General features: G+C 57.0%; 1 protein-coding gene across 1 annotated transcript; it reads right to left on the reverse strand.

The window, feature by feature from the left end:
• Positions 1–582: 582 nt before the first annotated feature.
• On the reverse strand, positions 583–21,238 carry ALOXE3 (arachidonate epidermal lipoxygenase 3). The gene is made up of 15 exons (XM_080826744.1): positions 21,052–21,238; positions 20,267–20,471; positions 19,156–19,237; positions 18,272–18,391; positions 17,855–17,980; positions 14,633–14,736; positions 14,161–14,333; positions 13,306–13,449; positions 13,004–13,207; positions 12,819–12,905; positions 12,181–12,350; positions 11,530–11,651; positions 7,423–7,523; positions 6,684–6,854; positions 583–1,419 (listed from the first exon to the last, which is right to left on the reverse strand). Exons 1-15 carry the CDS (start codon positions 21,196–21,198, stop codon positions 1,240–1,242), a joined length of 2,136 nt encoding a protein of 711 aa, XP_080682870.1. The 5' UTR covers positions 21,199–21,238; the 3' UTR covers positions 583–1,239.
• Between the last annotated feature and the right edge of the window lie 1,966 nt (positions 21,239–23,204).

Here is a 23,204-nt window from a genome sequence, read left to right on the forward strand (position 1 = left end):
ATTCTCGCTCAGCTCCTCGCCTAGCCCGGGTCAGCAGGGGAGCTCTGTCCTGGTCCCTCCGAGACACCAGCGGATGGCTATCCCGTCTCCACGTAGGCTTCTAGAACAGCAGAGGCAGAGAGACAGGAGCTCTAGAGGGTCTCATGCAAGTGACTAAGTGCCCCGGGCCGGAGGGGACCCACATCCCGCGGATCCCTTCCCCATGGAGCTGGTTGACCAGAGCTCGTCCTGACTCCACCCAACCACTAGAGGCCCAGAGACTGAGTCTTCCCCGCGTCCAGAAAAGTAACCAGATCCTAGGGGCAGCGATAATGACTCCCACACCCAGTAGCTGGATTCTCAGGGTTTGCAAAGCACCTGCTTTTTTCCTATCGGCCCCGTGAGTCTGGATATCCCCTCGCCTCCGGATGGGTGACACACTCTGGGATATGAAGGCAGGAAGGCGGGCGGGGCCCGGCTAGGTGCTGGGTTGAGCTGGGAGGCCCCTGTCTCCAGAACAGACGGTCCAAGAACTCCCTGCTTCTCCCTCCTCCTCCCACCCCGTCCCATCCCCCCCCACACACACACACCCCAAACCAAAAATGAAATGTGAGCCAAATATGTTGGACTTTATTAAATTCATTGGGCTCAAGGACAGGAAAACAGCAGGGAGGGGACAGGACAAGGGCTGGGGAGGGTCCCCGCACACACCCAGACTCCCTGGCCTGCAGCTAGACGTCCGTGGAAGTTGAGCTCTAATTCTAACCCTCTCCTTAATGATGCTGATGGGGTCACCGGGGACCCCAGTTTTCCAGGCTCTTCCAGAGAGGGAAGTTAGACTGGTTGATCTTAGGTTTGGAAGAAAGCTGGAAGGTAAGAGGAAAAGTTTGAGGACGGGGGGGGGGGTACAGGAAGGGGGAGCTCAGAGTCCCTGTGGGGTTCCCAATGGGAGGAGGTAGGTTCCCACAGGAGAGGAAAGTTAGGAGCCTGCCCCAAGTAGAGCACGGGGTGATGGGCTGCCTTTCTCTCCAGGGACCTGCTGTGCCCTCGACCTTAGGCAGCGACTTCTCACCCTGGACGCTGCTGTGCGGGTCCCTCACCGCTCAGGGCCCACCTGTAGGAGGCCAGCACCACCCTGGGTGGAGAAGCCCCCAGGTGCCGCGCAAGTCCGGCTGAGCGGGTAGGAGAGGACCCTGACAAGCCGGCCCTCCTCCTGTGCTGGCGCTGGAGGCTTTCTTCCAGGGTAGAGGGAGGAGGGGGTCAGATGGACACACTATTCTCGATGAGGGGAGGGTCCAGGTAGGCGTAGGGCAGCTCCAGCCCCTGGTTCCGCTCCCGGATCTCCCGCGAGATCTGGGCCAGGCGGTTCTGGAAGGCGGCGATGCTCCGCCGAGGGGCCTCCTCCGTGAAGTGCTCGTCGGGGTAGGTGCCCAGGGGCCGCTGGAAAAAAACCAGGTGGCGGTCAGGAGGACGTTGGGGATGAGATGAAGGAGAGTGAAGGACCACGTTGGCCACCGCACAGTCACGGTGGCTCCAAGGGCTTCACCCAGGACAGCCACTATTCCCCACTCCGGGGAGCTGCGCAGAGCAGACCCGACACCCTACAACCCCGGGGGGCGGCGGGGGGGCGGGGGCGAGCTGGCCGGAATGGTCAGCCCGAGGCTAGTGCTCCCTCTGCTGGTAGCCCTCTGCCTGACAGTCCCGCTTGGAGACCGTTTCTGCACCGGGAAGTGCAGGCCTTGGACCAGACATCTTTAAGGGTCCCTTCCAGGGGCGCTGGGGGGCTCAGTCTTAAAGCATCTGCCTTTGGCTCAGGTCATGATCCCAGCTCTGGGATCGAGCCCCGCATCGGGCTCCCTGCTTCGGGGGGAGAGCCTGCTTCTCCCTCTTCCGCTCCCCCTGCTTATGCGCTCTCTCTCTAGCAAATAAATAAAATCTTTAAAAGGTGGTATGGGAGTTTCACTTTACACTGAGTGTTCATCAGTAATGACTGTCCGTACTTCCCAAATGTTTCTTTCACGTATTGAGATGATTATATGGTGTTACTTTATTGATGTAATAAATTACATCGTTAGATTTCATCAGGGTGAACCGACCTCTCATTCCTCTCATTCCTAGAATAAACGAGACCTCAGTGTGGCATATTATTGTCTTACTATGTAGTATTGGCCTTCATTGGCTAATGATGTATTTTTAAGATCTTTGCAGCTAAGTGGAACACGTTTATAATTTCATTTTCTTAATTACAGCTAAGACGTTGCAAGCCCTTGACATGGGCTATCATGACAGCGCAACAATCCTGTTAGACAGGTGCTCTTATCATTCCCACTTTACAGATAAAGAAACTGAGGCTTGGAGAGGCCTGATTACACATCCAGGGTCACACCGGGGGAAGTGTGGATCTGGGACTGGGACTTTCTACCGGAGACCCACTCAACTTCCCTTCTTAACGGCATTACCTTGGCCAGCTGCGGGTATCAAGGGTCCCAGTAACATGATTTGGGAGTGTCCACTTTTTTTCTATACTTTCGAGAAGTTTGAGTGATTTAGGAATGACTTGGTCCTTGAAGGTTGAGTAGAATCCCCCTTTGCAAGAAGGGGGATCAGACTTTTTACACCTTTTTCCATGTATGTGTGGTTTTCATCTCTTCTGGTGTCAATTTTTCTTTATCATTTTCCTAGAAAATCATCTCTTTCACCTCGATTTCCAAAACTGCAAGTCGTGTTTTCTTTTAATTTCTTCAACCTTCTCAATTATTGGCTGTTTGCTTTTCCGCTCCTCCCAAATGTTGTACATTGGTCTCTCTCTTGTCTCTCATCTCTCTTGATTGGGATTGTCTCTGGTTTCTTTATTTTATTGATCTTTTCAAAGAATCAGTTTTATGTCTTATTTACCGGATTGACATCTAACTTCTAAAACGATAGTGTAGGGGCACCTGGGTGGCTCAGTGGGTTAAGCCTCTGCCTTTGGCTCGGGTCCTGATCTCAGGGTCCTGGGATGGAGCCCTGCATCAGGCTCTCTGCTCAGTGGGGAGCCTGCCTCCCCACCCCCCACCACTGCCTGCCTCTCTGCCTACTTGTGATCTCTCTCTCTCTCTCTCTCTCTCAAATAAATAAATAAATAAAAATAAAACGATATTGTAGCTGTCCAAAAAGCAGAATACAGGAACATGACGGGCTGGGTTAAAAGCCTGCGTACTAGCTCTGTGACCTTGCGCAACGAACGTACTTAGCGTCTCTGAACCAACTTGCTTAGTTTTCTTCCCTGTAAAATGCAACTACCATTTGGGGTGCCTGGCCAGTTCCACTGGTGGAACGTGTGACTCTTGATCCTAGGGTTGTGAGTTGGAGCCCCACGTAGGGGGGTAGAGTTTACTTAAAATTTTTTTTTTAAAGGGGGCACCTGTGGGGAACTTGGGTGGCTCAGTGGGTTGGAGCCTCTGCTTTCGGCTCGGGTCGTGATCCCAGGGTCCTGGGATCAAGTCCTGCGTTAGGCTCTCTGCTCGGCAGGGAGACTGCTTCCTCCTCTCTCTCTGCCTGCCTCTCTGCCTACTGTGATCTCTGTTTGTCAAATAAATAAAATCTTTAAAAAAAATTTTTTTAAAGGGGGGGCACCTGCGTGGGTAAAGCCTCTGCCTTCAGCTCAGGTCATGATCCCAGGATCCTGGGATTGAGCCCCAGTACTGGGATTGAGCCCCGCATCAGTCTCTCTGCTTAGCGGGGAGCCTGCTTCCCCCTTTTCCTCTCTCTGCGTGCCTCTCTGCCTACTTGTGATCTCTGCCAAATAAATAAATAAACTCTTTAAAAAAATTTTTTTTAAATCTTAAAAAAAAAGGAACTACCATCTATTGAACACCTATATGTTAGGCACTGTACTAAGCATTTTAAACAAAGCTCCTTACTTACTTCGTATTTAAAAATAGCATACATAAGCCATCTGATTTAATGACTGAGACATGCTAGATCCTCCAAGAAGCAATAGCTACTGTTATTGTTCTTTTTGCTATTGTTGTCATTTTCTAGGTTGGACCCCCCACTGGCTTCTAGGAAGGAGCCCTCCACCCTCAACCTCTTGCCTACCATGCCTCACCACTGTGATGTTGTGGTTTACAGTAAGGAATGTACATTTGCGGGGGGGGGGCGCACCTGGGTGGCTCAGTCATTAGCGTCTGCCTTCAGCTCAGGTCATGATCCCAGGGTTCTGGGATTGAGACCCACGTTGGGCTCCCTGCTCCAAGGGCAGCCTGCTTCTCCCTCTCCCACTGCCCCTGCTTGTGTTCCCTCTCTCGCTCTCTCTCTCTCTGTCAAATAACTAAATAAAAAATCTTAAAAAAAAAAAAAAAGGAGCATAAATTTAGCCTTCCTCCCATTCCTGGCACAGAGCTCCTAAAACCCTTACAATTTTGTAAGCGTTTGAGTGTTAAAAGTATTTTGTTATCATAATAAGGCCCTTTCAACCACACCTGGGTTTACATTTCATTTGGTGACTTCTGGAAAGCCCCTAAGGATGGGGGCGGTTGCCAGGAAAGCCAGCCTTGTGATTAGAGGGTTGGAACTTTCATCTCCAACCCCCAACCTCCAGGGAGGAGAGTGGGGCTGGAGGTTGACTTAATCCTCAGTGGTCAAATGATTCAATCAATGGCCCCTAGGTAATAAGGAGACAGAAAAACCCTAGCAGCAGGGGACTGGAGAGCTTCCTGGCTGGGGCACATGGGGAGGTGCGGGGAGGGTGGGGAAGCCAGGGAGGGCCAGTCAGCCCTGCACCCACTCCCACACACCTTGCCCACCGCATCTCTGGCTGTTTGGAGCTACGTCCTTTTATAATAAACCAGTAATCTAATAGGTAAACGGTCTTCCCTGAGTTCTGTGAGCTGGTACAGCAAATGACCAAACCTGGGGCTGGGGGTGGGGGGCGTTGTTGTAGAAACCTCTGATTTTTAGCTGGTGGGTCAGAAACACCTAGGCTTACGGTTGGCATCAGAGGGGGTTGGCATCTTGTGGGACTCAGTCTGAATCCATGGGACCCGACACTCTCTGCAAAGAGAGTGTCAGAACGGAGTTAAATTATCTGACACCTGCTGGTCCCACACACATTCAGTGGCTAGAAGGAATGAGTGAAAGTATTGGGAATAGTAATATTCTGCAAGTAGACAAAAAACAAAACAAAACAAAAACCAGGGTGTTGGGGTGTCTGGGTGGCTCAGTGCGTTAAAGCCTCTGCCTTCGGCTCAGGTCATGATCTCAGGGTCTTGGAATCGAGCCCCACATCGGGCTCTCTGCTCAGCAGGGAGCCTGCCTCCTCCTCTCTCTCTGCCTGCCTCTCTGCCTACTTGTGATCTCTATGTCTGTCAAATAAATAAATAAAATCTTAAAAAAAAAAAAACCAAAACAGAGTGTTTTCCTTTATAATGAAAAAAAAAAAAAAAGAACATCTCCAGGTCCTTGAGAAATGGGACCAGAAAGGAGCAGGATCCAGGGACAAGTTCCTGGCATTCCCAGGCCGTGAGATGGTAATTAAAACTTGTTAGGAAGATAACACACATCTGCACCGAAAGGTGTCAAGCATGAGAAATGACATTCCTGTGACGTCAGAGGGCTTGTGAACAAGACCAGGAGGGCAGAGGCGGGACAGATGACCCCACGTGTTAATAGAAATATTGGTAATTGACGATCAAGGGGCTGCTCTCCTGACCAAGCCGACCTGACAGCCTCCTTGCCTGCTCCTGCCTAGAACTGCCCCCTCAACCATCCACACAGCCACAGAGGTGCTCTTGCTAAAACACAGATTCAGCCATGTCACCCCGGGGGGCTTAAAGCTCTTCAGGGATTCCCCGTCCTCCTCTGAATGAAGGCTGTGCCCGCACTGAACCACTTGCAATCCTACCAACACACCAACGGACTCACCTTCACTTCATTTCACTTGGTTGTGTCCTTCCTCCTGCCTAGAAACTAACCCGGCCCTTCCTTTGTCTGCCGAGCTCTTACTTGACCTGCAGGTTTCAGCTTTGATGTCATTTCCTCCAAGAAGCCTTCCTGGGTTTGCCCAGACTCAGTCAGGTTCCACAAGTCCCCATTCTCACCTCTATTACGAGACTAAGCTCATGAGGATAGGGTTCATATCTGCCCACCACTGTCTGACACATTGCAAATGCTCATGAAGTACACATTTGTGCATAAATGATTCCTACAACACTGTGATGCCCTTGTTCATGTTCCTTTGTGTCTCCTCAACTAGACTGTTGGATTCCAGAAGGCAGGAAGGTCTCATTCAGCTTTATATGTCTGGTGCCTGGTGCCATCTTGACACGTAGGGAGTCCCCAAAATAACGTGTGGTGAATATTTAGATGAATGGATGAACAGTTAATGGATGAATGGTTGGTGGATGAAGAAGTGGGTGGAAGGATGGATGGTTGGATGGATGGATGGATGGATGGATGGACAGATGGGTGGGTGAATTGGTAAACTGGCAAATTTGTTTCAATGTATGTCTTTGGGGACCCACTAAACTGGTATTTGTTTCAATGTATGTCTTTGGGGACCCAACTCTCATTTCCTGAAGAAACCAAGGAATCCAAGACAAGCTCAGCAATGGGCATAAATGACAGCACTCAGTCCCCAAGCCCCCCTGGAACAGTTACCACCACTGTCACTGCCCAGGCCCTGTAAACCCCCACCCCCATCCCATCCCATACCCCGTACACACCTGGTCTTTGGGCTCCTGGCTGACCAACCAGAAGAGGAGAAGGTTGTTACAGGTGACATTCACTTCTGGGAGGGTGTCTAGGTAACTCTTCAGGGTGGCGGTGCCCTTGGTCTGGGGTGGAGGCTGCCTCATGGATGATGGGGTATTGGGCATCCAGGCCCCAAAGTCATGCTGTAGAGACCCCACCCCGTTGAGTCAGCTGGCCAGAGGGGGAGAACCAGCTCCTTCATCATTCCCGATCCTGCTCCTACCATCCCACGTCTCGCAGTTGAGAAACGCAAGGAAGGAGGAATGGGAAGGGGGACGGGGTACAGGGTAGTAAATTCCAGAAGTGGGGTAGGAGGCTCACCCCTTGTCACTCCCCACCCAGTGTTCTTGGACTAGGTGGAGTGAATCACCAAGGAAGGAGCAGAACCAAAGAGCTGGCATGCCACCCAGTGCGGCCTGATACTCCCCTTGGCTGTGTCCTTACCAGGACAGGCCCTATAGGTTTTCTTCCCAACAAAACACCAGCTGGAGTCACCATTACAACCCTGAACCCCACTCCACCCAGACCTCATCCGACACTGACCCTTCACTCCTCCACTCCACCCAGTCACCACCCAACCTCAGCCGCAATCGTAAACCCACCCCAACCCTGACCCACCCAGGCTCTCAGTCCCAACTCTGGCCTCACGTCCAGGGCCGAGCCCAGCCTTGCATAGTCCAGTGCCCCCAAGCCTGCCCCCTGCCACCTCACCTGCCCACTGTTGACAGCGGCGTGCTGGGCGGAGCAGTTGAAGATGACGGCAGTGAGGAACTTCACCAGCTCTCCTGGAGTGCACAGTCGGCGTGGGAAGCCTGGGTGTGGGAGGAAGGGAAAAGGGTGTGGAGGGAGGGGACCGGATTCCTAGGGGCAGCTTGGGGCTGGGGCTCACCGCAAGGGGAGAGTGAGGACGAGAGGGATGAGCATTTGGCCACTATTGTCTTTTGACTAAGATTAGGGCTGGGCTGAGGTTAGGGACGGTCATCACCAAGGGTTGTGGTCTCTGAAGGGGGTCAGGATAGGGGCTGGCTACCGGGATCGGACCACAAAATGCCCAGCCAGCAGAGCTCACAAGGAAAGAGCCAAGTTCAAGCTGACAGCCAATGTGGCTCTTCTCCCCACGTCTATCTGCAGCCCCTGATAACACTTAATGATCTTTTAAGATTTATTTATTTATTTATTTGAGAGAATGAGAATGGGGGTAGGGGCAGAGGGAGAGGGAGAGAGAAAATCTTCCCACCGAGCGTGGAGCCTGACATGGGGCTTGATGCCGGGAACCCCGAGATCATGACCTGAGCTGAAACCAAGAGCCGGATGCCCAATAGACTGAACTACCAGGCGCCCCAGCACTTAACGACCTAATTCTACCCAGTTCACCAAGACTTGTCCAAGCACCCAATGGCAGAACGTCGCAACAGCTGGGCTTAGGGACAAAGGCAGGTGACCAGAGTTCGTGACTCATAAGTTCACAGTGATGGAAGCAGAAGGGGGCTCCAAGACCAGGGCTCGGCTCTCCAAGGAGAGTACAGGCAGGGCAGAAACAGACCCTGGGGCTGAAGCGCTTAGGGGAGGCGTCCCTGCAGGAAGAGAAGAGTGGGTGAGCTCTGGATGGGAAAAAGATGACAGAGGAAGAAGGCATTTTCAGGCTCAGCTCTGAGTCCTCTCCTCTCTACATCACTGCTCTCGTCCAAAATCAACGGCTTTGACTGCTTCCCACAGGCCGATGACTCCCAAATTCACACCTCCCGCTCCGCCTGGCCCCCGAATTCTAGATGAAGCCGCGGGCATAATTGCGGGTGCCCCCCTGATGCTCCAAGATGGGTGTCTGTGCCACCTCTCAGACGACACACCTGCAAACCCTGATGCTTGGCCCCCTCCCCCGCACACTCCCCAGACCCGTCCTGCCCACTGTGGTCCCATTCCGGTGGCTCTATCCAGTCGCTCAGACCACAGCCTGTGTGCTCTTTCCTCTTTTTATCTCACGCCGCGCATATCCGGCAATACTTCCAGAAGCCAATCCCGTCTCACAACCTCCCGGTCCCCATCATGTCACTCTTGCATGAACCCACCTGCTTCCACACCACCACCCCCGCCCCCGACAGCCAGAGCGACGATCCTTTAGAAACACACATCCGATCTCGTCACCCCCTTGCGAAAACCAGTTATTTGCAGAACTAGCGCTCTCACTTCTTTTAGCTCTCTGGTCAAACGTCACCTCCTCCGAGAGGCCTTCCCGGACCACCTATCCGAAATAACTCCCTCTACCTCAACGTGCTGTTTCCTCTTCCTGAACGCTCCTAGCCCACCCCCTGACATATGTGTTTGTTGATTCTCCGAATCTCCCCGCCAGAATGGGAAGCTCAGTGAAGGCCAGGAGTTCCGTCTGTCACGTTCACTGCTGAACCCCGGCCGCGGGAACAATACTTAACACTGAGGGCCCAGTAATTATTGGTTGACAGGAGTGAATGCCTGAGAAGGTAAGAAGGCAGAGCCGGAAGGAATGAGGCATCGGCAAGGCAAAGGGGCAGGGAGGGTCCTTATCGGAGGCGAGGCCGCGGCATGGGCCAGGCCACGCAGATTCTGGGGACAATTCCGGAGGACTGTGAGGGCGGTGGCCCCACAGACCGGATGGGCAGGCAGCAAGAGGCTGGGCACGGTGAGTCCTATGGAGAAGCAGCTGCCACACTATGGGAAACGGGATGGGGTGGTGACAGGGGGACAGGAGGACGACAAGAGGAATTGGTCACCCAACTGGATTTAGGCAAACAGGAAGACAGAGTGGGAGCCAAAGATGGCTTCAGGGTTTGCAGTCAGGATGCAGAGCGGTGGGGGAAAGACCAGGCGTCTGACTGGGAGTCCGGGGGAATTTTCTGGATGTTCCCTTCGCGGTAGATAGTCTAACCTGGAAGGGCTGAGATTAAAAGGCAGAGGAAGTTAGGTCCTCTGTGGGAATTTTTCTGTAGCTCCTGTTGTTAATTTGTTCCCCGTGAAATATGGAAGCAAAAGTTGCACTGACTGAAGTTAATTAATGAGTGTGCCTCGCCTTGAACTCCGATAAGCTTGCAGGTGTCGTCCGGAGAATGCTCTGAGGTACTGAGTCAGAGACAGGTTGAATACAGTTAAGATAGGAGAGTCAGCCAGCAGTAATTAGACCCCCCGCTGCCCCAGGTCTTAAATAAGAAACAGTCCCAAAGAGGAAAAAAAAAAAAAAAAAAAGCCCTGGGCAGGGGGAGGAAGCCGTCAGGATCAGGTCATCCCAGGATTAACAGTGGGCTTGCAAAGCAAGGGGCGGTTCATCCTTTAAAGATCCAAAAGGGGGGATGCCTGGGTGGCTCGGTTGGTTAAGCCTCTGCCTTCAGCTCAGGTCATGATCTCAGGGGCCTGGGTCATGATCTCGGAGTCCTGGGATGGAGCCCCGCAACAGGCTCTCCGCTCAGCCGGGAGCCTGCTTCCCCACTCCCACCCCCCCCCACCCCCGCCTGCCTCTCCGCCTACTTTACTTGTGATCTCCCTCTCTGTCAAGTAAATAAATAAAATCTCAAAGAAAAAAAAAAAGAGAGAAACCCAAAAGAGAGACCCGGGTGGCTCAGTTGGTTAAGTGTCTGTTTCTGGCTCAGGTCATGATCTCAGGGTCTTGGGATCGAGCCCCGTGTGGGACTCCATGCTCAGCGGGGAGTCTGTGTCTCCCTCTATGGGTCCATATTGGAGTTTATCGTCAATTTTGTCGAGTGTGATGACAGTATTGTGGTTCTGTAGAAAAACATTTTTTTTGAGTTGCCTATGGATTTGGAGTAAAATATGAAATGGGTGTAATTTAAAAGACTTCAGCAATAAGCAAAAGCAAGAGAATAATCAAATGAGTGCTTGTTGAATCTGGGCGGTGGGTGAGTGGGTGTTCGTTACGTTATACTCTCTACTCTATGTTTAGAATTTGTTGTTTAAAGGGAGCAAAGAAGTCTCAGAACCTGTAGCTGGTAGTTTTTGTGTGCCGGTCTCAAGGGTGACAATGAGACAGCCCCGAAAATGGAAAGTTCTTCAGGGAATGGGGGGCAGGGGGCTTTCCAAGTCTGGAATCAGCAGCAGAGGAGACGTGGGAGAAGGGATCACTCCATTACGGGAGGGTAGAGAGGAGACAGACCCAGTTGGGACAAGCCAGTAGCTGGGATGGGGTCGTGGCAGAGGCCTGGGAGGAAGTTTCCTCCCTGGGGCTAAGGGAGGACATAAGGAAGGGATGGTCTGCTGAGGGTAAGCAAAGGAGGCGGAAGAGGGGGTCAGTGGTGTCGTGTCAGTGGGTCTCAAAAGCCTCTCAGGTAGTGTCAGAAGAAGGGGGGACGTTAGTGTTAGGTGTTAGTAGGGAAGAACCAGGCGGCAGCAGGACCACGTCCCTCCATGAGGCCAAAAACAATGAAAGAGGCTGGTGGCTAGAGGGGCCACCTGGTGGGACAAGCATGAGGAAGTACCAGAGAAGGTTCCAGAATCCTCAAACTTTGAGGCTGGAGACAGCTCCTACCACATGATGGGACACATCCACCTAGCTCTGCAGGCAGCAGGGAATGGACAGGCTCAAGTAAAGGTCGAGGACGAACCAGAGGGTCACAGAGCAGTGGCCGCGAGCAAGGACTTTGGAGACCGTGAGAGCCGGCTCTGGATCCCGCCTCTGCCCCTATCTGCAAAGCCTTCCCTATGCCGGTTCCTCATCTGTTCAGCGGGGCTAATAATAGGATGTACTTCAAAGGCTTGTCCCTAAATAAGAAGCAGGTAACAGGTGAGGCCAGAGGGAACACCGGGTCTTTGGGAGCTGGCGGGTGGGGGATGGGATACCTGAGCTTTCCCGGCCCAGGAAGGCCCGAGCAAAGATCTCGCCGACCCAGGCCTGCAGCTCCGAGTCCTGCTGCACAGACGTGTTGCCGGGGTAATAGTAGCCCACGATTTCTGAGACAAAGCTGCAGGAAAGAGATGCTAGTGCCACGGGGGAGACCTTGGGCTCGGGCCTGGCCAGAAATCCAAAGCCCAGTGCCACTCAGGCTGGGGAGAGCCAGACAGCCAGTGTCCAGTGTCTGAAGGCCCAGGTTTGGGGACTCCTGAGCCACGGGTGCTATGGGCCTCCTTCCCACCCAGGGGTCTGGGAGTGGGGAGTGCACTGAGGAGAGCCTGGGGGTCCCGGCCCACACCTCACTGCTGCACCTGCTCCCCCACCCAGTTCCTCTGGACACCCTGTTCTCTCCTTTCTCTGCTGCCGTGTGCATACACAACCCAGCCCCTCCCAAGCCTGCAGTCATTTCATCGAGGACCCCAATCCCAATTCTCACCCTGCGGGAGCTCCCTGCGGGGGCCTGAAGCACCCACAACCCCCAGCCCCAAACGCTCCAGCCGGCACGAGAACAGGGGTCCACACTGCCCCGCCCCCGGCCCCAGCCAGGAGGCCCTGGTGGGGCCAGACTGGCTACAGGGTCCCGGGCCCGCACCCCGCACCTCTCAATGGCCGCCCAGATCCTCAGGCCGTCGTCCCGGTAGTGGTAGTTGGGGATGGCCAGGACGCCGCGGGCCCGCACGCTGTCCGGAAGGCAGAAATCGGTGTAGGTGAAGTGGGCCAGAGCCGTGCTTATGAGGTAGAGGAGGCCTTGTCTCCCAACCGAGGTGACCTGAGAACACGCAACACAGCCCGGCTTGGGGACTTGGGGACGAGACGAGGCTGGGGACTCAGCCCAGGGGAGGCTAATCAGGGAGTCCAAGACGACGGATCAAACCCCCCCACGGGGACTGACGCGCGCCGCGGAAGCGGCAGCCCTACTACGTGCCTGGGAGAAATTCCTGAGGTATCGGGTGACTGAAAGAAAGCAGTGACGCCGGCGCAGGGGCCGCGGGGGGAGCGATCCAGGGGGCTGCCCTGCCCACCTCGGGGAGACTTCAGAGGCCTGAGGGGGCGGGGCCCGGGTTCGTGGGCGGGGCAAGTCGGGGAAGCCGAGGGGAGAGGCGGGGCTTGTGGGATGGGGCTGGCGGGGACGGCGAGGCGGGATTGGGGGCCGAAGAGGCCTGTGGGCGGGGCAAAGCGTCCCCGGGGCGGGGCTTCAGAGGCGGAGCGCGCGGGGGGCCGGGGGCGGAGGCCGCACCTTGTCCACGAGGCCCTCGGGGTTGAGCAGCGTGGCCCGCGCGATGGTGTTCACCTGCAGCGTGTAGCGAGTGTGCGGGAGCAGGAGCTGCGGGCGGGATGAGCGCACAGGAGCCGAAGGTCAGGGGAGCAGGCCGAACCGGCCCGCCCGCTCCGGCCCCGGCCCGGGGGGGGGGGCCCACAGACCTTGTAGATCGGATGGCAGAGCGGCAGCTGGCGCAGCGTGGCCATGGCGAAGGCCTCGCACAGCAGATGCGTGCACAGAAAGTGCGTGTTGTTCTCGTGCACCAGGAACTCGGAGTTGCGCACCCACGTCTTGGCCAGCAGCCAGTCCCAGTAAGAGTCCGTGGGCAGAAAGATGGGGCTGTCGGGCCCGGGGGTCTGGCTGAGCTGCGCCCCAGAATAATAAGGGGGTGAGGCTCGAGACTGCTAGCGCGCTCCTGCGCCCGCCCCGGCATCCCGCCCCCGCATCCCGTCCCGGCTCTCACCTGGATGGCCAGGGGCACCAGCGCCCCCTGCGGGTTGAGCCACAGCAGGCAGAGCGGGGCGGCCACGTACTGGGGGCGGCCGTTGAGGCAGTGGACGGGGGCCTCGGCCAGGATCCAGTAGTCGGCTAGGAAAATGTTCCCCCTCTGGGGAAGCCACCCACAGGCTCACAGCGCCCTCCGACCCGCGCTGCGCTGCCCTCTCTGTCCTCCGCCCACTGCCACCCCAGCCGGGGCCTCAGTAATGCTCGGTGCCTGCACTCCCGGCCGGAGCTCGGTGCCCCGCCCTCCCCAGAATGTCCGGAATGAGGTCCAGCTGAGTCCCTGGTGCGGCACCTCCCACCCGGGGAAGCTGGCGTCCTCTCCCAGGCGCCCCCATACCTGGTCCTTCCTGCTCTCTCAACTCAGTGGCCCTGTCAGTATATCCCACAACAGGAAAACGACCACACACTGAGAACCGACTGCCCCATCTCCAGCCTCCTGGAGGCTGCCTGAGGGCTTGGCTGCCCGGGAGAGACCGATGATCATCTCCCCCCACGCCCTCCGAGCTCCCGGTCTCCACGACTGTTCTCTTGTATCCAGTGGCACTGCCTTCCACCTGTCCTAAAGTCGCTTTCTTTGGGCCCCAGGACTGTGGATCTTGGAGGCCCCAGAACACAGGCAGGGTCTTCTCTTCCATGCCGTCCCGCTGACGTGTACCATCCCCCAAGCCTCCCCTCAGGCTCCCAGCCATGCCCAGCCCCATCCAGCCCCCCTCCCCATCTACTCCAACTCCAAGGTGCATGGCGGGCTGCAGACACAGCCATCCCACCGCTCCCCTCCACACCCATCCCTTGTCCATAATGGCACCTCACCCACCTCTAGTTCTGTCTGCAGGCAGGTGTCGGGTCCCAGCAAGGGGGCCACCATGTCATTGGTGACGGGCAGCTTGCTGGGCAAACTGGAGAGGCAGTGGAGCATGACGGGGTTGACGCCGTTCAGGTACTGGTACCCGAAGAAGGGGTCCTCGCACCAGTGCTCCGTAACATACTCTAGGGGGCAAGAGAGGGGGCTGCTTGGCCCGGAAACCACTTCCCAAGATCCAACCCTTGACCGTCTCCCAGGCAGGGAGAGTATTTCTCGGTCCTCACTCCCCTATTCCTGTCCCCTCCCAGAGGAAGGGGAGGTGGCATGAGCTCCTAAGGGGACTCTGTGAGGTGGTTGCCCAGGAAACCAGGAGCCCCTCATCCTGCAATCCCACGGTCTCCGTGAGGGCCCCTTCCCAGGATGGGGCGGAGGGCTCTGAGCACGGGGTCGGGGGGAGGATGGACATCTGCCTGCCTCTGCGCACCTGAAGTGACCGTCTTGTGGCACCAGAAGATATTCCGGATGTCATCCAACTTCTTCCAGGAGCCCTTGCGGTCCAACAGCCCGCGGAGCTTCATGCCCAAGGACCTGCGGGGGAGGGGAAGAGACGGTGGGGTCTGGGCTGCCTGGGGCACTGTGCCCCCCAGCCTAGAGGCCTGGAGGGACCCGACCGGGTCAATGTCCTGATCAGAGGTGCCTAACATTGCGCCCTCGAGAAAAGTCTACTGGCCCAGTGAGGCTCTGCAGGGGTGAGTCCACACGTGAACACAGCCAGTCTTCAACGGAGACTTGGCCTTTCTCCAAGCTTCCATCTAGTCACGGACCTTCGCCGGCCTCTGTCTGGCCAGGACGCCTGCCACCAGCGGTCCCGACCAACCATATAGCCTTCTCGCGACACATCATAACCGGAGGTGTACTTTGCACGCCAGACTTGGGGGGGACCATGCACTTTTCACTTTGTGGGTGTCTGTACTGTTTGAAATTTTTGGAGCTGGGCCTTCCTCTCCACCTTTGATCAAACCTATCCGAGACAGAGTCTTGTGTGCCTTGTGTGTCTTGTGAACAAGACACAAGCCACGGAGCACAGCCGGACGCCGCGTAAACACACACCTGGTGTGTATCTTCCACAAAAACGCTCCTCCCTCCCTGCGTGACACAGTAAATCCACGTCCTCCAGCCACCCTCTATTACACACGACACCGTGGGCCCCTTAGGGCCAGGACTGGCCCGGGCCCGACATACCGATTCATAATAATCACTCACCGACTGCACCGAGTCAAATGGAAGGGAACGCAACGCCTACCAGGTGGGTTTGAGGCAAGCGGTGGGGGAGGGAGGCAGGGTACGCGTGCTCAGGTGCCCAAAGGGTGTGAGTGCCATGACCTCACAACCCCGGGGACGACTTCCTGAGTGTCCCCCGAGCTGCTCTCGGTCCACAGCATTTGCCGAGTACCTGTTCTGTAAGGCCCCAAAGAGGGGAAACACTGGGTAGGAGCTCAGTGTTAAAGCAGAGAGCAAGGGGGGGCGCCTGGGGGGCTCAGTCTGTGAAGCCTCTGCCTTCGGCTCAGGTCATGATCTCAGGGTCCTGGGATCGACTCCCGCCTCTGGCTCCCTGCTCAGTGGGGAGTCTGCTTCTCCCTCTCCCTCTGCCCTTATCCCCCGCTTGTTCTCTCCCTCAAATAAATGAATAAGTAAAGTCTTTAAAAAAAAAAAAAAGAAGAAGAAGAAGAAGAAGGAAGAGGAGGAGGGGGAGGAGGAGGAGGAGGAGGAGGAGGGGGAGGGGGAGGAGGGGGAGGGGGAGGGGGAGGGGGAGGAGGGGGAGGAGGGGGAGGGGGAGGAGGAGGAGGGGGAGGGGGAGGAGGGGGAGGAGGGGGAGGGGGAGGAGGGGGAGGAGGGGGAGGGGGGGAGCAGGAGCAGGAGGAGCAGGAGGAGGAGACAGGTGCCTGGGTGGCTCAGTGGGTTAAGGAGGAGGAGGAGGAGGAGGGGGAGGGGGAGGGGGAGGAGGGGGAGGAGGAGGGGGAGGGGGAGGGGGAGGAGGGGGAGGAGGGGGAGGAGGAGCAGGAGGAGCAGGAGGAGGAGACAGGTGCCTGGGTGGCTCAGTGGGTTAAGCCTCTACCTTCCACTCAGGTCATGATCTCAGGGTCCTGGGATCGAGTCCCGCATCGGGCTCTCTGCTCAGCGGGGAGCCTGCTTCCTCCTCTCTCTCTGCCTGCCTCTCTGCCTACTTGTGATCTCTCCCTCTCTCTCTCTCTCTGTTAAAAAATAAATAATCTTTAAAAAACAAAAAAAGGCAGAAAGCAAAGAGGCAGTAAAGGAGAAAGAAAGTATCTTCCCTTTCCAAGGCCCTGGTGCCATTGTCCCACACTGAGACCCAGCTACCACCCCTGCCCTCCACGGATCCCCTGGCTGCCAAATGCCTGCCCCCTCTGCCCACGGGCCCTCCTCTGAGCCCCACGCAGGCTGTCCTAGTGGTCTCCCAGGCCTTCCCTTGCCTAGACCCACCCACATGTCCATCTAGGGACCAGCTCAGGTGACCCTGATCCCTCAGCCCTGCCCAGGCCTGAGGCCCGAGCCACCTGCGACCACCTTGTGCTCCAGGCCAGACACTCCCCGGCTCCCCGCTCACTCCACCTCTGCCCTCTTCCCGCTACTCCTTCTCCCAGTCAATCAGGCACAGAAGGCCCGAGGAAGAGGACCCAGCCTCTTGCCCCAGACTCCTCTGGGCCTTCTAAGGCAGTCCCTGCACAGATGGCCAGCCAAGCCTCTCTGTGCTCCAGACAAACCAACCCGACTTTGCCCAGGATGGCCCTCTCTCTGCTCACCTCTCCTCTCCATGGCCCAAAGCCCGCCTCAGTCCCACCTGCCTTCCCGGGAGCCACCTGCTGGCCCCTGCTGGCCCCAGGCTGACTCTGGACGCGAGGGTCGACCGCACCCCCTCCAGAAGCCACACTTAGAGCCGCAGCTGTGGACTCCAGCTGCTAAAGGCCCCTCGGGTTCCTAATTAGCTGTGCCACACATCTCCCTAGGGACACTGAGCTCCTCATGGTGGAAGATGACATCCTAACACTCAGTCTCATCCACTGAGAGATGTTTTATGCTGGGTGTCATCTCACTTACTCTCCCCCAGACCTACGAGGCAGGCAAGGGTGTTACTGCCATTTTACAAATGAGGATGTGGTTTAGAGGCCACGTGAAGATCGAGGTCACCCAGCTGGAAGGTGTGGGTTCTGGGATCTGAACACGAGGTGGTCTGACTTCACTTCCTTAAAGCTTTAGGACATGGCCTCCCTGTCCTGTTCAACAACGGTCCCACCTACAGGGCCCGGGACCAAGCTCTGCCCTGAGAAGGTGCTCGTTCATTTCATAGATTTGAGGACTGGAAAGAGCGGGGGTGACAAATGAGCAAAGAGGAGGTGATGGGGAGTCCGAGAATGGAGAGAGAAGGAAGAGACTGGAGACAGAGAAGGGGGAGATCGGGGACAGAGAAGGGGAGACCGGGACGGAGTGGGGGAGACCGGGGACAGAGGGGGGGAGACCGGGGACAGAGGGGGAAGACTGGAGTGGAGGGGGGAGGCAGGGGACAGAGAGAGAGGCCAGGGACGCGGCGGGGGGGGGTGGGGGGTACAGAAACAGAGCTGTGGATATGGCTGGCAGGGTGGAGGCAGAAGGGAGAGTGACAGGAGCGCAGGGAGGGCAGTGGCCTCACGCGGGGATGGCGTTGAAGAGCAGGGAGGCCGTCTTGGTGGCCGAGTAGCGAATGTTGGGCTCCATGTGCATCAGGGATGGGAAGTCAATCTTCATGGGGAAGCCAGGCAGGTACCGATTCCCACTGCTGTGGACGGTGGCGGGGAGACAGAAAGACAGACACCGGTCAGACGGACCTGCAGCCCACTCCCCTTCATTCCTTCCCTGGATCCTCCCCTGGCCCCAGACTCCTGCCCGACCCTGTCCACTTGAAGCCACATCCCCGCCAGACCCTCGGGGTCACCCCCCACCCCTGCCCATTCCGCCCGTCACTCTTGGATCGCCGCCACAGTCCTCTTTCCCGGCTGTCCGGTCCCCATCGTCCCAGCCTTCACTTCACGTCCCTCTATCTTCTTCCCCAGCCTGGGTCCCCCCTCACCTGTCCCCTTGGTCTGCTCGAGGTGTCATCTTGGTCAAGGCAAACTTCTTGTCTGTCTCCATCTCCTCAAAGCTGCTGACGTCTATCATCCCGGGGAAGCCAGGGGCGTAAACTTTCCAACTTCCGGGGGGAAAGAGGTCAGGGGTGGCTAGTCAAACTTAGGGTAAACATAGACTTCAGCTTTTTAAATTAAAACTCCCAGAAACCGGGTGCCTGGGTCATTGGGCATCTGCCTTTGGCTCAGGTCATGATCCTGGGGTTCTGGGATCGAGTCCCACATTGGGCTCAGGGAGAAGCTGCTTCTCCCTCTCCCCCCGCCCCCCCCGCCCCCGCGCCACTCCCCTTGCTTGTGTTCTCTCTCTCTTGCTGTGTCTCTCTCTGTCAAATAAATATAATTAAAAAAAAAAAAAAACCTCCTAGAAACCACCCACTTTCTGGGGTAGGTGATGAAGAATTAGAATTTTCTCCCTGAAGGCACTAGGCTTTAGGTGGGGGTAGCATTTTAGGATGACGCAAACATCCAGACAGGTTCAGAGCGAGGTCTGCGTTGAGATTAAGATCATGGCTGGTTTAGGGGGGACGCTGAGGCTAACGATGGACTGAGATCAGTCAAGGCCAGGGTCATGTCTGACATCCAGGGGCCATCAATGACAGCCGGGGGAGGGGGATGAGTATGGATTCACTGACGCTATTGGGACAATCGTTGGTACTGGTGTTCTGGGTCTGGACTCCGTGTCAAGCTCAGATGAAAGTTAGGGTTACACGAGGGTCCTGGTTGGAGCCGGGCCCCCAAGGTTGGATCTGAGGTCAGAGTTAGTGACTGTCTGATGGAGGCTGAGATCGGCATAAAGGTGGGGAAAGAAGTCAAATTAGGCCACCCTCACCGGTAGCATTCCTGTCGGCCCTGGAGCTCCCGTCTCCTGTGGTCCAGAAGGAGGGGAAGGGAGTCCTGACAAATGGTTTTTGCTGTGGGGAATGAAAAGTACTCATCATACACGCGTCTTTTCAAACAACATCTCCTCCAGCAAAGCTTGTCTGAATGCCCTAACCTTGAACCCAACCCCTGAGTGACAGGGATACCCCATGTTCTCTGCACGTTCATCAGCAGAAGGGACTCAAGGAAACCTCACCCCAAAATTATAACGATCGTCCTGATTGTATGTTTGCCTCCTTCCCAGGACTCTTTGGGGGTAGAAATTACATTTTAGTCATTTTGTGTATTCCCGGCACCTAGCGTGGTGCTCTGAACACTGTGCCCAAGCCGTGCTCTTGACAAATGACTGATGCATGAATATATTTTGGGAAGCGGTGGACAGACAGAAATGCTAGGGGCTGAGATTTCACCTCTCATCCCTAAGATGTCAACACTTGTCAACACTCGTGTCAACACTTGGACCAGCCCTGGCCATGCCTCTAGGGATCAGATGGCTCAGGACACGTGGGGTGGGGGTCCAGATGCTGAAGGAGCTCGAGCTCGGCATCCTTGAAAGGCCCCCCCCAGATGCAAGGGCGAATCCTAAGAGCACGTCACAGGGACGTTGTCCACACCGGAAAAGCCCATAGTAGTCATCGGTGAGGCCTTTCCAGCTTCTGCACCTGTCGACACCCAGTGACTCTGCTCTCAGCTCAAGTCTGCTCTGGGCGCAGGAGAAATTCACTCTGGGGAGCGCAGAGCAGCCGAAAGCAACTCGGGGCTCTGTATGTTTGCATTTGTGTCTGTGTCTGTGAGTCATGTGAGCGGCTAAGAGTGCGTGTGTCTAGTCTTCGCATCCCCAGAGGGGCAGACATTGCCTAGAAATTCCCTGCCGAAATTCCAGGGCTCTACAGGCTCAATTTTGTTCAGAAAGCATCGACTTGGGAGCTCTGGGTTCCAGTCACCTAACCCTAACCCTACCCACCCCCCCCATTCCTTGCAGGTGGGCACCAGGAGACCCCCACCCCCTGACCCCCACGGATGCCTCCTGCAGCCCACGCCAGCCCACGCCTCCCGCCCACCTGTTCCTGGTCGCAGCTCTATGGTGCAGTAGCCCTCAATCCACTGATAGCAGGGGAAGTGGGAGCGGGTGCCGTCGGGGGCCGTGACACAGAGGCAGCTGCAGTACCAGGAGTCCTTGGGGAAGAAGGCGTAGCGCTCCTTGTGCAGACGCAGCAACAAGAGCTCGCCCAGGTCCGCGGAGCAGCGGACCTTGTACTTCTGCACCTGGGGGGACCAAGAAGCCAGCAGGTGAGAGGGGAGGGACGGCGGGGGCATCCTTAGACCTTGCGGGCGTGCATCTGCACCTGCTCTGGCATATAAACGGGGGGGCCGCTAAGCCAGGCAGGGCCTTTGCATGAATTAGGAAAAAGCACCCCTTCATCCAGGCAGAAGCAGCCACAGCTCCCAGAGGCAGGGCGACTGAGCAGAGTGGATCCTGGACCTCAGCAGCCTCCTTGGCGTCGTGGGGCCTGGCGGAGGCAAGCAGATCCCCTCCAGAGAAGAGGAAACCCCCAACTCGCAGAGCCACTTGCCCTAGCCCACCTCGGATGATGGGAGGAGCTAGGAAGCAGGTAGAGTTCTCCTGACACCCCCCCCCGCACCGCCCCCCTTCCTTCTTCACAGCCCTGCCCGGGTAGAATGGATGGGCTCCCCAGGAAAGCCAGAGACCAGAATAGGACGGTGAGGAGGTCAGCGCCTGAGTTCTGCAGGGTTGGAGGAATGACCTGGGGGAATGACCCTCCCCTCCTTCAGGGTCCCCTGCCCACGGGGCCTCAGGGGTCCCTCCTCCCTCTCTCACACTTACAGATCCAGGGGCAAAGTCCCTGCCCAGGCGATCCAGCAGCTGTTTGGGGCTCTGTCCACAAGTGCCCACCAGGGTGACAGAGATGTTGTCCAGCGTGCCAGCCATCAGGTAGGGACCCGTGGTCACACACACGCGGTACACGGCCATGGTGGGGAGGAAGGAAGGATGCCCCGGCAGGTGGCCACAGCAGCAGGCAGTCCGCCTCCGAGCAGGGGAGCGCGGGCCAGGCGGGGCTGAGCTGTCGGGCTGCCGAGCCCCTGAGGAGGGGGCTAGGCAGGGGGCGGGGAGGCTTCCCAGGGAAAGCCCCGCTCTCTCTTGGATGCTCCGGGGCTTGCTGGCCTCTCTCCCCCGAAGCTCGCGGTGGCTGCCCCGGCTCGCTGCGGGCTCCCTCTCCCCACCCTAATAGTTGTTTGCCTGCGTCTGACACAGCCGGTCTCTCTGGCTGGCAGGACCGGACTCACCCAGATGGGTATCAGGAGCCCGAGCCCCGCTGGGAAGGGAGGGACCGGGGGCTGAGAGGGAGACGAGGAGCTGATGACACCTGTGTGACTGGGACACTGCCCTGCTCTCGGTCAGGGGCCCGCTGCTCCCCTGGGGCCCTGGTCCGCCCACTCCCCAGCGTGCCCCGAGACCCCTTCCGCCTCTCAGCCAGGCTTGGGCCCGGGGCGCCCGCATTCCCTACTTGTGAATCACCCGTGTGAATCAGTCCTCGCGAGGGAGCCATAGTCGGCGTAAGTCCCAGGTGACCGCGGCCACACCGAGGCGAATCGCCCCGGCAGAGGAGTCCGGCACAGCTCCCCTGTCGCTCCCCACTGCGCACCGCCGTCCCCACGCCCGGTCCCCCGGTCCCCGCTCCGCCGCACGTCCGATCTCGGTCCCTCCGTCGGGATGGGACCGGCCGGGGGGCCAAAGTGGGCTCCCGGCGTCTGAAGGCCCCGCGCGGCCTCGGTTCCGCTCGAGGCCCGCCCGCCGCCTGCAGGGCGAGCGCTGAGTGCCCGGGGGTGGGGGGTGCGGCCGGGGTGGCGCGCGATGCCAGGGATCTGGGTCACCCGAGCCGCGGACAAACCGCTCGGCCGGGGAGGCCCGCAGCCGGCAGCGACCCCGCGCGGCCAGTCCCGGCACCGCAGCGGCGCGACCTCGGCGGCGCTCCGGCCTCAGCCGCCCAACCCCGGCCGGGACGGTGCTCGAGAGAGGCGGGCGGAGCGCCGGCTGCAGCCGCTGGGCGGCCCCTGCTCGTTCCTGGTGCGCGCCGGGGGCGCTGTGCTCGTGCGAGCCGTCAGCCTCGGTTTCCGGGAGCCGGGACTTCCGCGGGTGAACAGCTCTTATAGGCAGGAGCGGAGCTCGCTAGCAAGAGCCCGGATAGCTCAGTCGGTAGAGCATCAGACTTTTAATCTGAGGGTCCAGGGTTCAAGTCCCTGTTCGGGCGTCTGCTTTTTTTCCCCTTCTTTTAAAGAGCAGGCGTGATATCTGTATTCCTTTAAACAAAACCAAGGGGAGGGGGAAAAAAAAAGATAACAAAAGTGCTGTTACATGATATTAAAATAGAAATGATAGTAACTCTGGCAGGGATTTTTAGTTTTCAGAAAATAGAACGGTGAGAGTGGAGGGAAAGTAGAGATGTTTTCTCCGAATTTAAACGTTCAAGTGGCACCTTCAAGAATGAACCAGGTGAGATTAATTTTAATAACATTTTATTTAACCCCATGAAATCTTACCATGTTAACCCGTAATCAGTATTTTAAAATTGTTAATGAAGTGTTAACCATCTTCTTTTCAGTTAGTACTGTGTCTTCTAAGTATAGTGTGTATTTTACACGTCTCCGCGCATCTCAGTTCGTATTTCAGGTGCTCCAGGGAGGTGCCCATCGGTTGGGGCAGGTGTTTTTGTTTTCTTTTGTCTTCTGGGAATGGCAGAATAGGGGGCGGGGTGGGGGGGGGGGCGGCGATGCGCAGAGCAAGAACTTCAGTAATATATACACTTCCAGAAAAGGCCTAGCAGCAGCGGGTTCCATGGTGTAATGGTTAGCACTCTGGACTCTGAATCCAGCGATCCGAGTTCAAATCTCGGTGGAACCTTTCGTTTTTGCCTCTACTCGGTACCAGCTGGGCTCTGTTCTTTATCAGCTTCGTGTATGAGCGTCTCTTGTCCCTGG

The sequence above is a fragment of the Martes martes genome, assembly GCF_963455335.1.
Source record: "Martes martes genome assembly, chromosome: 16".
Lineage (NCBI taxonomy): Eukaryota > Metazoa > Chordata > Mammalia > Carnivora > Mustelidae > Martes > Martes martes.